This window comes from Orbicella franksi, chromosome 11 (genome assembly GCF_964199315.1).
Source record: "Orbicella franksi chromosome 11, jaOrbFran1.1, whole genome shotgun sequence".
Taxonomy (NCBI): domain Eukaryota; kingdom Metazoa; phylum Cnidaria; class Anthozoa; order Scleractinia; family Merulinidae; genus Orbicella; species Orbicella franksi.
Genome location: NC_138155.1, coordinates 20,068,880 through 20,081,379, shown reverse-complemented (window position 1 = coordinate 20,081,379; position 12,500 = coordinate 20,068,880). Strand labels below are relative to the sequence as shown.

The 12,500-nt window shown below is 38.6% G+C and overlaps 3 protein-coding genes across 5 annotated transcripts in view; 2 read left to right on the top strand and 1 right to left on the bottom strand.

Annotated features, from left to right (window-relative positions):
* Window positions 1–6,040, bottom strand: part of LOC145503231 (prolactin-releasing peptide receptor-like) — a 25,463-nt gene extending 19,423 nt beyond the window's left edge. Inside the window, exon 1 of the mRNA XM_081482717.1 lies at window positions 1–6,040. This exon is cut by the window's left edge and continues 19,423 nt beyond it. Coding sequence (XP_081338843.1) covers window positions 3,546–5,318 — 1,773 coding nt within the window. The 5' untranslated portion in view covers window positions 5,319–6,040 and the 3' untranslated portion in view covers window positions 1–3,545.
* The window catches only part of LOC145503261 (rRNA-processing protein UTP23 homolog), a 50,863-nt gene that overhangs the window by 27,455 nt on the left and 10,908 nt on the right, over window positions 1–12,500 (top strand). Inside the window, exon 8 of one of the 3 annotated variants that reach the window (XM_081482756.1) lies at window positions 6,050–9,043. The exons of the other annotated variants lie outside the window; for them this stretch is intronic. The gene's annotated coding sequence lies outside the window, so the exon portion shown is untranslated. Of the gene's footprint in view, window positions 1–6,049; window positions 9,044–12,500 lie in introns of those variants that run through there. 3 annotated transcript variants of the gene reach the window in all.
* LOC145502723 (galanin receptor type 1-like) lies at window positions 10,230–12,370 on the top strand. Its single transcript, XM_081482082.1, has one exon. It carries the CDS (start codon window positions 10,763–10,765, stop codon window positions 12,029–12,031), a length of 1,269 nt encoding a protein of 422 aa, XP_081338208.1. The 5' UTR covers window positions 10,230–10,762; the 3' UTR covers window positions 12,032–12,370.

Below are 12,500 nucleotides of genomic sequence, written 5' to 3'. Positions count from 1 at the left end.
CTCCGGAGTCTGATTATTCATAATTTTAATCATTAATTTCAATTTTTGCTTTGTCCTTCTGATATAGAGATTATTCCATCCTAGCTTACCGCGGAGGGCGATAGCTCTAGAATGATAATCAGACAGTATAGAAAGAAATAAACTAACAGATGTAGACCGTGTTTATAATATAAAGCAAGTAGAGATAAAGTTATTGTGTGACATGTGATCTGAAATTAAAATGTGATCAAAATGTTTTTAAGCCATGGCCAATGGGTCACCAAAGGAGTTTCTGAGAGAATCAATTTTTCAGCACGCACCGGAAAAACAATTACACCTAAAGTTGTCAAGTCGTTTCACAGCTGTAAAAAGAAAAGGCCGCCGATTGAGAAGTGATCAAAATGAACTCAATCCTCCTCTATGTTTGTACAATGACGGCCTATGCAAGCAAAATGAGCCTCCATCAATTGTACAAAGGAATGCTAGGTTGAGAGATGTCGTCCATCAAATTTGTAGCTTTTTGATGTTTTTGTAATGTAGAAGGCTGATGGTAATTCCATGATTGGTTGTAGTCGCAACCTAATTGAATAACCAACGTCTCGCAAGGGCTATAGGTTTATGTACTTTCATGAATGAATTAATGAATAAGCATGCAGTTACTTTACTAGTCTGTTCACAGACCTCTACAGTCGCTCTCGCGCTCCGTGCTGAATCTCGCGTGTTCGACTCGCTCACACGCCTCGCTCGCTCGCCTGTAACTAAAGGTAACAAGAAAGAAATAGCCGTGGAAAGACTATTATTTACAGGAATGGGCAAAATGTTCGAAATTTCTGTTAACAAGTCTACCTGCCCAGCTGACATACAAATAGCTTCACGTACCTTTATCATACCATCTTATTCGTTATTCAGGATCAGTGTAAAATAATTGGATCATCTATAAACCTGATAAAGATTTGCCAAAATCCGCAGCTTCAACAGAAGTGTGTCATGCATGGTCTTCAAGCATTCTATTTCTTGTTCGTTTTTCTTTTACCTTTTGTGGCGCGAGGACAAAGTGAAGCGGTGAATTGGGAAGTAACAATTGAAAATAACTAAAAAAAAAGCAAAAAAAAAAAAAATTCGTAAGACCTGAAGATATCGACTAGTCATAGCCTAAGTCCAGCTATAGTAGTGAATTAAGAGCCGTTGCAAGTCTTCCAAATCTGAAAAACATACATTTAGTTAGCCATTAGTCACGCTTTAATAACTAAACGTTGTTTTGCTTTCGTGATTTAAAACAGAACGATTCGTATTCTATTCATCGAGGCTCTTCATTAAGAAGAACTAGAATCAAGGTTTCCATATTAACTTCCAGCCAGATATTTTGCCTGATCCTTGTTTGGTCACGTTATCTGTTGTTTTAAAATTTGCATTTCATCAGATAGAGGATGGAGATAAGTGCATGAGTGTTGCAGGACTACACGATTACGGCATAAAACTTTCTGGAGCTCTTTAAGCTCCTTCACTAAGAGTCTTTATTTAGCGAAATGGGAACTTAGAAGACCGCAACTATAATCAGCCAATCAAAATAGTTTAATGTCGATCAAGTATTTAAGTATTGGACTGGTTAAAATTTCTTGAGCTGCTCGGATCTTTTTTTTGACTTGTTGGACCTTGTTGCACTTCACCCGTGAAATCTTAAGACCGGTATTTTCCATTACGACCATCTGGTTAGATATATTCACGAAATCCTGGGAAATACGTAGCAAAACCGGTAGACGGTTATTTTAAAATTAGATCGTTGAGCCATAGCCCAATCATCTCATGACCGTCTCTCATTGACTCGCACACCTCAGCCAGATTGTAAGCTACATAGAAGCCCTTCTTATCAAAGTAAACAAATGTAACCTTGACATTACAGGAAATATGTCCTTCTCAGTCGCAAGAATGATATGCAATTTGTTTCTTACAAAGGGAGTTAGCTATATTAACAATTTCAACGATTTGAAAGGAAATTTGGTTCGTGGACATTTTCATTCACTGTAACAATTAGGTAAATTTGCCCAATTAAGGTGGAATCAGAAACTGCAACGATGTCTGTTTCAAGTGGCGGTATAAAAATCACAAGAACCCTTTCTATCCTCAGCTTTTGTTCTGTCCCTTCGTTAAAGTTAGAACAGAAGTAAAGAAAACTGAATTGTCACTTCCCTCGACGCTAAATCCATGGGACCATCATGTTGATTTCCTATAGGCCCAGGCCTTTTAATAAGCTTTTTCTCTTAAATGAATTGGTTTGCCTACTTTTACAACTCGGGATTTTCTTTTTTTTTTTTACTTTTCTTTACCCCATATTCCATATATCCTTTTTACATATATCATTATTCCGGAAACGTGTAACTGCAGGCGATATATGCCAGTTTAAATATACTGTGGACTCGGTAATACGTAATTTAAAGACATTTACTTTAAATTATTATTTATTTAAGTAACTTTGTAGCTTTTATTTTGTATCGTTGGCCTCAACTGAAATGCACCTTTTGTTGTTGTTGCTGTTTTTGTTTTGTTGTTGTTGTTCTTGTTGCTTGCTACTGTAGTTATAGAGGCTGAAGTTGTCCTTGTTTGCGCGTAAAGAAAAATTTTGGACAGCTGAGGGTGACGTGAAACGTAATGCAAGCAATAAATATTTACGGTGTGTAAGTTATTGGTGGGCTCGATAGATGATCACTTGATAACCGACGCATCTTCACTTTCAGCACAAAAGTACTAATTATTTCTCGCGCGAGGAGCGCGAGCGCGCGAAGTTCGCGTTTAATTGCGCGTGATTTCCACGCGTGATCTCTACACAACTATTTTATTATCACTTTGTGTACGCGAACATTAATTATAAACATACCACTCGTGTTTAGTAAATAGAGACAGCTGAGGCGTCACTTAAGAATGTTAGAGAGCAGAGAGTGCCCTCGGGCGTCGAGCGAGCCAAGTTGCTTTCTAGGGAAGAATCAAGAGAGCTGCTCTCTGATGCTTGACTATTAAAAGGCGACTCTGTTGCTTGACTAAATAAATTCGGTCCACTGAATTTATATTGGTGTTGTCTTGCTGAGCTACAATTTTTTCTTTTGTTGGGTTTTGATTTCCAGCAGAAATTCAGTTCAATCTCCTGCAGCTATTTACAAACACAACACTAAACGGTTTAGTTTATTCAGCAATGTGTCAAGTTAAGATTTTGAGAGAAACTGATATTGATGTTGCAAGAGGTTTATGTACATCTACGTGTAATCACACTTTTAAGCCCTTGTTGTCTTGTAGATGTCGTGTAAAAGGCTTATACCTTAAGAGTTTTCGATGACTATTTATAACCTATTGCCAGAGGTCAATATCGGAATTTATGGGCTGGGCGATACACCGCTGAGAAATAAGGTAAAACACGTCTAATGTTTCCATTCACCAGTTGACACTCTTAGTAGCCACAAAGCTGGGTACGCATAATTAACGAGTGTGACAATTAAAATAATGATTTTGCTCGCGAAAAGATATGTCTTGCTTTGAATTGAATGCATTCATGTAATTTTATACAGATGATAGGAAGATTAACATGTTGTTTCTCTGAATTCTGTTTCCTTCAGAAGTGAAGATGAGTATTTGAAGTAAACAGGTGTTAAATCTTGTCGGGTTAGAGTTTGATTTTCGTACACATTGTTATAGTCTTTGTCGCTTTTAATGCAGTTAGGCTCCAGATTGATTTGTAAGAGCGATCCATTACAAGTCGGCTGCTTTTGACAGTTTACCATTTCCGCTGAACCCGAAGGCCTAGTTTTTTCATCAGCCACTTCAGTTAGTAAAAGGTCATCAGTCGCACTTTTTTTAACAACATGATATTCGCGTATAGTTTGTTCCCTCGGCGGTTCAACCGTGCCAAATCGCCTGATTTTGACGGGTTGCTGTTCTGCAACATCACACAAAGACTCCTCACTCAATTTAGCGAGTCTCGATTGTGATGGTAGCCTTAGAAAACTATTAGAATCATCAAATTGAGTCGTTAAGCTTTTCTTTTTACCATTTCCTAATGAGTCCTTGAATCCGTTCACACCACTCTCGTTGAAGTCAATCGAAATCTTTGGTACTCTAATAGGAGAGCTGTCTAAACTGCCGCCATTTCTTGGCTTTAAAAATGCCTGGTTCTCCCTTAAGTCTGACGGAGAGTTAGTTTCACTTCTGGATCGGCTAAATTTTCTCCATACAAAAGAGATTGAGTCACTCAAAGTGCTGAGCTTATGAAATCGTTTCTCATCCTGATCCAATTCGTCATCGGACAACCCGCTTCGTTTCCGCTTCCACAAGCTGGTAAATATTCTGTTAAATCCTTTTTGGAAGTCTTTGCTGAATATCCAGTAAATAACCGGGTTGAAAATACTGTTGGTGTATGTGAACATCCTGCATATTATCCCGGCTACGTTAGAGTACTGACTCTGGTGTCCATCGCCAAAATCCGACCAGAGCCAGAAGATCTCGTTGGGCAGCCTGCAAGTCGCGAAGACAATGACCACTGTGACAAACATTTTCGTTGCTCGAATATTCTGGTCCCTGCCAACGACACTATCATGTCGCTGCCCGAGAGTTACCTTACTTGCTTTACGCTGACAATCGCGAGCTATGTCCAGTCGACTGCTGCCTTGATTCATGTTTCCATCCACGCTGACGCGACTCGGACGAGGCTGCGGAGCGCTTTCAAACATGCCGGAACTCAATCGCAAGTTAGACAACGTTATCGTGTACATGACGCTCATAAAAGCTAAGGGTATTCCATACTGGACAACGAAGAGCACAACGGTGTAGGCTTGCCTGTAGGAAAACGCAGGCCATGTTTCTTCGCATTTCAGGCTCACTAAGTCCAGAAAGTAGATGTAAGGCGAAACCAACAAGAGAGACAACACATGAATTATCCCTATTGCGTATTTCACCTGTTTGGAGCTCAGTCTTTGTCTAAAAGGGTGCATGATGACTCGATAGCGGTCCAACGAGATGAATGCTAGTGTAAGCGATGCTGAAGTCGCTGAAAGAGTCGCTAGAGGCCAAAGTGTCTTGCAGAGAACTCTTCCAAATGGCCATATGTAGTCATTTTCTTCCAAAGCCAAATCAAAGGGGATGCTTGTTATTGGTGTGACTAAATCGCACAACGCGAGGTTAAGAATCAGCAGATTGGAAGGGATTCTCATACGTTTTGTTCTGCAGACTACGAAGACAACCATCGAGTTTCCAACGAGGCACAGCAGAAGAATCAAAGAATAGAATGTGATCTTGAAAACTTTGAAGGAAAGGGCCTCCTTGATGCCAGGTTGTGTTGAGCTTTCGTTTAACTCCATTTTTGTTACTCGGAAATCTCATAAAATATAATACGGAATCGTCACGTACCGACTTTAAGCGTTGATCGATATTTGTAATATTTGCTTACAGGTGAAGAAAGCTTGGAATGCTGTTGTAGTTAATCAAATTTGCCAGAGAGAAAAAAAGCATATCATTTCGGCAAGCGCGTTATTTTCCACTCGAGACAAAGCTCTATAAACAGGAAATACATTTGCTTAAGAAATTGTGCTTTTTATGATCAACCCGAGTGTGGAAGTCAACAACTGGCTGATAAGAGATTGATTATACATCTTGCTTGAGAATATTTTGACAGAAGGGGTTTTATTATTAAAAGGGCAAATGCCATATTGATTGGGTATAGCGCTGACGCCGCTCTAAAGTTCCTGTAATTATAGATGCCACTTGATTTGCTCAATGTAGATGTTTGGTCTCGGTCTCAGAGTCACTGCGGGACCCTTGCATTCACGACAAAGAAATATGTCACATGCAGCTTAAATGAAAGGTACCTCTTAGTCGGTTTCAGTCTGTTTGGTTTAAAGCCTGAATGTTTGGCACGCCGAGGTATTTATAAACATCACCAGATGTTGTCCTCTCCACGCGGGAATACACGAGTGGTGACGCGGGTTGCGCGTGCCGGCGTGTGACTCTCGAAATTAGGAAAGTATCTAAAGTCACAAAAGTTGCCCGACGATAAAATGCTCACAAATGTCTTGTATTTTACAATGGTTAGGTTGCAATTGTGTGCAGTAAGAGGACTGAAGAAGATGAACATTCAGCACCCAGGACAATCCAATTCCAAGATTTTTAACAGCGGATTTGAGAAACGTTATAGGAGTGCGTGGGTTGCAGACGATATGTTTTCAGGTCCAAAGAACAGTATCTTAAATTACAACTTGCACTTCGTTTATGAATGTTTATTACCATGATTTTGTGCATTATGAAATAACATCTAGCTATTTATTTTTCTTAAGAGGATCTTGTGTTTTGCTTCACGTCACTTGGTTGACTAATACAAATAACTTTTTTTTTTTGTTTCTTTGTAAAAGTTCAATTGCACACTGGGCATAATTTCATTTATTTAACCAATCAAATCACAAATATGCAATTATTTTTCTGCTTTTTTTCCTTTTTTTTTTTTTTTTTTCACTCGATACTGCAGTAAAATTTGCCGCAGGTTTGCATATCCGTTTTATCTATTCATGTAAATTCAGTTAAGAACATTTAAACAGATTTCTATTTATATTCCGGCTACAAAAACAAAGCTCAGCCGGCGATTCCTTGATACGTAATGGCGACTAATGACTTTTGCGAGAAATAGTCAAGATTTTGCTCAATTCTGTTGACGGTGCGAGTTAGCAGAGATCAGTTTAATCTTATTAAACGGTGGAAAATGAGTTAAGCTGGCTCAGGAAACTAATTGCGCAGCCAAGCTTACAGATACGGTTAAACGACTGAATAAATTTGGTTTATACAAAACATTTTGCTTCATCACGTTTGTGATAAAGGTGATGAGATTTGTCCATTTTTTTTATTTATATTTTTGGAGGCGTTGAAACGAGTCGGAGCGGATGTGAGTCAAAGGTGATAGATAACAACAGTAATAAAATGTTTACAGGCTGAAAACAATTAACCTTTTGTTTTGTTTTTTTTTGGAATAAGCTCTCTTATGATCATCGTTTTGAAAGGTGTGAAATGAAGATTTACGACAGCAAAAGAGGAAATTAAGCGGTTTAACATGGTCATTTTATACTCTATAAACAAACGCGGATAAAATCTCTAGATATGATGAGCAGCTCGCTAATATATTAAAATATGATTACAATTTAGTTTTAGAAGTGGCGTATTGCGCTAAGCTCAGTGGTTTCTGTATAAAGCACTTAAAGCTTGGAAGTAACCGTAGCAAGCGAGGATTCGCGGAATTGCAGTGAACTCTGGTTAAGAAGTCGCGAAAATCGTGCAATATTGATTAGTAAAATTCTCGGCATCAGATGTTTACGAGATTCCATGAAGTGACGTATTAAGGCTGGAAAATAAATTGCAATGCTGTCTTGCAAACTATGTATAAACGTTTTAATATCGTTGTAATAGACGGTTGGTTTAATTTAAGGGGATTTCTATTCATCCGCCGCTGTAATTAGCTCAGTAAAAAGCTATGTTTTATCAGTGAGACCGTGTTTTATTGTGCCACGAGTCAGATCTATATCATAAGATTAGACGCCTAATTCATTCAATACTCCGTTATTAAGAACACGTACATGGGGAATTTAGAAAACACTGTACTTTGCTCGTGTTTTCAAAATATTTCTCTTGCGTGTCCTTAACGAATAAAATTCCCGTCAAGTTCATTACGTGCGTTGTCAAGGATTGATTTTTACCAATTTGAAATGACTACTCCAGAAAAAGTAGAAACTACAGTAAATAAAATCCACTTCAACACTAGGGCTTTATTTGAGCGTGTCTGACTTTTTTTCTTTACGCTTCCTTTGTACCTTCGCAATATCCTCACTTATTTTATAACAAAACAAAGCTTTATAAGCCGAGCAGTTTGTTGTTTGGTGGATAAAAGTCTTCTTTCACAAAAGCGGACGCTTTTTTGAGTCACTTGTGCTGCCACGTGTTAGGAATTCGTCATAGTTCTCATTGCTGATTGGCTACTGAGCAATTTCTCCGTTGACGTCATGTTTCCTTGAATACGTCTCAGCTCCTATTTCAAAAAACATCACCTTTACTGCAAAGCTTTTATTTCTTCAGCTTTCAATTTGTACAGTCACTTGAACATTTTTTTCACCCTCAAGGCTGATGAAAAATCCATTGACGATGAATATGTACGGAATGCACAGGATAAAATCTTGATTACAGACATGCTTAGCAGATGGGGAAAAAAAAGGGCACTGAGATTTATTACGCACAAAATAACGTTCTAAATAAAAGGTAATGTTGCAGATGGAACTTTTGACCGAGGTTAGCAAATGACATCCACTGTGATAAGGACATATTGGTTGTCTCCTTGAATCAGTACAGCGATTTAAACGGCTAAAGCGATACATTGTCTCGCCAATTTTTTTATTTTTATTTTATTTTTATCTTTTTTTTTTAACAGTGTTTTCGGATTAACTTTTGATTTTTTAAATTCTATTTTCGGTGGATTTCTTATACAGAATATATTTTCTTTCTTGTTTTCATTTTTACAAGCAAAAAAAAAAAAAGATTCGATAGTTATTTACGAAATCACCCCGTTTGTGGCGTCAACTATCTGCAAAGCGTGACCTACTTGAGGCAAAAATTGATTTTGAAAAGGCGGCCTATCAATTATGAATGAGTCGATCTACTAAAAGCGTCTCGTCATTTTAACGCCATTGTATTGCAGTGATAAGGAAGTTTTATTTTTTGGTTTGGATCTCTAAACATGTTACTGTTCGAATTAGTTTCTCTCGACGTACCAAACATTAAAATTCAGAGTGAACTGTCCGTAAGTCATATTTTCCTTCTTAAATTCCTGGTTTCACTATAAGTAGTACTGCAAACCTGGAAATAAATTAAAATCGCTGCCTGTTATCAATTGGGCTTTGAAAAGTGTTTTGTTTTGGTAACCCTTAAAGTGAATCAATTTGATATTAGATCACAGTTTTTTTCAAGCTGATAAAATAGTTTACACAATTGAGCAGTCTTGTTTCTCCTATCATTTAGAAAAACATATTGATCATACTGACTTACCACTTGAGTAACCTGGGAAAACGTTTCAAAGATACTATTTTTATTTATTTATTATTTTTTGAATGTATAGCATCTCCGGTATTACACACTACCAGAGACCTCATTCTAGACATGCGAGCTTGAAACATTTTAAAGACAGTTCATTTACTAAACGGACAAAAGTTCTCCAATTATATTGTCATAGTCCTATTAAAAGAAGATATTGTACCATTTTCTTTCGTGGTAGTTTTAATTTCCCTTTCAATTAATTATTTTACGTGATTGAACGACATGAAGAAAAACACTCGCCTGGAGCTTTTTACAACGTTTATTTTATTTTAATTTTTTTTTCTGTGTCCTCACGACGTCCTTCAGTTATCTGCTTTCTGATGATAACAACACCAGACCAAAGTGCGGTTAAGGCTTTGTTACTTTTTAATTTGGCATATGCAAAAGCGTTGGGACATTTTCTGGCCCTAATTTTCAAGTCATATGTTAGATGACTCCTACTGTGTTGAAACAACGCGCCGAACTGTTTCTTCCAGCGGAGAAGTACGGTGTGACTTCTGTAGCAAGCATTCCACAAACGTTTACTCACGAGAAGGTATTTGAGCCTCCGAAGTGGAACTTTGGAACTGGAAACTGAAAGTGCATTCTCATCTTCAGCTATATAACCTACACATACGTATACTTTTTAAAGCTGGGACAAAGCCGCGATACTTTTGGCGCGAATTCAGTCGCGTCACTTGTTTTCTAAATTCCTGCTGGGAAAACCCACGCGCTGGGCTGCGGGTCATTTGTTACGATTATTTATACGAACAAGTGTCATTCCATTGTAGCAAGCATTGAAAATATCTGTCTCCGAGAGGTCTTGTTATTATAACTCCAAGGTGAAATATATTCCATGAGTTGTGGAACTTTGAACTTTGTCAGACAACAACAGTTTTCTCTCGTCAATAGCGTCTGTCATTGCGTTTAAATGAACTGATTGTTTGCCAAAAAGCATGTTTCTCTTTGCTGTCTTGCAGCTTGTTCAAAGCATCTTTTGAAAACAAAGTTTGGAAGTTTAAAACGTTGTTGAAGTAGAACTGATCTAATGAAGTTAAAGCCTTGTAGTGTAAAGACCTCACAGAAATCTTTGTTAAGGTTCGATTTGGTCCAGTTCACCCAAATTTAATAACAACTGTGTCATCTGCTGTCAAAGATTATTAAAACAACATATCACCAAAACATTTGAACCAAATATTTTACTAGATCTCTGTTTCGATTTCGAAGCAACTTCATTAGATATGTCACATCAAGGCATCATATTTTGACAGCGTCAATAAAACTTCCAAGTTGTAACCCGTTGAATTCACCTGCAGAGTTGCCTGTAGCCACGCGGAGATACCTAAATTATTGAGTGCTGGCAATTCTTTTGCTTTTAGCAGCGGGTCCAATATGCGAGTAATTTACTTGATGTTATCGTGCCTCGCCCTCTGAACGATTGATTATTCTTATAATTTCCGTTAAGATAACGGGCTGTTGCATAACACGATAACTGCGAGCGAGAAATGTCCTGGGCTGTTGGCGATTTCAAGGGCTTAGGCACGTTCAGGTAGCACAAAGCGTTTTTCGATGGTGTGACAACTTAGGATAGCTGGTACGGATCTTCAAGATTTCAACGCGACAGTTTTCGGTCGTCACCACAAGACAAGTCCTGTCGACATCTTTGTTAAGGCTTGTCTTGATCCGGATGCCGTGACTAGATATGGATTGGAACACAACTTTCAATAAAAACGCCGTAAGTGCTTTGCCTTCAGTGTACACTACACAGGCGTTTGCAGTGATGGAAGGAAATGAGAGTTCATTCAACGCTACTACACATGCAACTCCAGAGTTGGAGCAATCCCTAGATTTTTGGATCATTAAGATCGTGTTTTACTGCATCATTCTACTGGGTAGCTCTTTGGGGAACAGTTTAGTAATTTACATCATTGCGAGCAATGCACGAATGCGAACGCCGTCCAATTACCTTATCATGAACCTTGCGGTGTGCGATTTTGTGACGCCAGTGTTCAGCATCCCCTTCGACTTTGTGCTCGAAGAACACAACTACGTCTGGATTTACGGCGCAAGTATGTGTAAAATTCTGTGGCCTTTGACAACGCTGTCTTCAACCTCGGCCGCTTTGACCCTCGCAGCGATTTCACTTGATCGTTATCGCGTAATCATGCACCCCTTTAAGGCTCGCTTAACTATGGTCAAAATCAAATGTATTATTGTTGCGACGTATTTGTTTTGTTTACTAATGGTTACGCCGTACTCTTACGTGCTCGGTTTGAAAGGAAACGAGTGCCATGAGACTTGGCCCGATATTTCCTACAAAAAATATTACACGCTGAGTCTTTTCCTGGTGCAGTATTGCCTCCCTCTGACGTTCATGGTCGTCATGTATTCCTTAGCACTGAAGAACCTCTACACTACCACAGATAAGACGAGTACTAGAAAAGCAGAGAAAGAACAGGCTGAGATGAGCAGTACATCACGTAATTCTTCCACATCTGCAGAGCCAAAACTAAAAAAGGTGTCTTCCACAGTTCGTCTTGTGCGGAAGCTGTCCTCGACTGTAAGAAGAGGCACAACCGAAGCAAACAAGAGAGCGACTAAAATGTTTCTTGCAATAGTCGTAGTTTTCACCATATGCATGTTCCCAAATCAAGCGTTGTGGCTATGGGCGGATTTTTCCAATGGCGCTGACAACCCCAATTTCCTCAAGGCTGTTATCGTCTGCTGGTTGTTCACCTACTCCAACAGTGTCTGCAACCCGGTGATTTACGCCGTTTTCAGCCGGGATTTCAGAAGAGGTTTCAAACGAGCGTTCAAAAAAGCGTTCTGCCTACGTCACGGGCGCCGTCGAGTTTTTAACCCTGATTTAGTGGCGACATTAACCACGGAGTTAAAAAGTGTTGGCACGGACATAGAACGGCGAAAAAGAAAGATAGCTTCCGTAGAAGCACCTAAGTTATATCTTTTGTAATAGTGAGGGGAAAACATTTCCACATTGCAGAATCGCGCACGCGGCGGGGTAGTACACCCTTTCTTAATGGGAAGAAGACATTTCTTAAGAATATCGAGGCGAAATTTGCGAAATTTTAGAAATATTTTAAGAAAAAAGAACCGAGGCAGAAATTTTGAAAAGAATGTAATTTTGTGATGAAAGTTTGTATGTGCGTCGTATACCCGCAGGCTGGCTCCAGAATTACTTCAACGCCATCCAGACACCAAATACACTGGAAAACAGAAATGTCATATGCTATAATCTAAGAATATTCACAAGAATATTTTCAACCTAAAATCAGCAGAAAAATAAGAATTCAGCCTCGGCCGGACAATCAATATTATTTTAAAAAAAGAGTATAAGCATATTTCTAACCCTTTAGAAAGAAGATATGTCACATTTTTGTGATTCACAACTTGAAATTGTCTGCTTTAAAATCTACGAAACC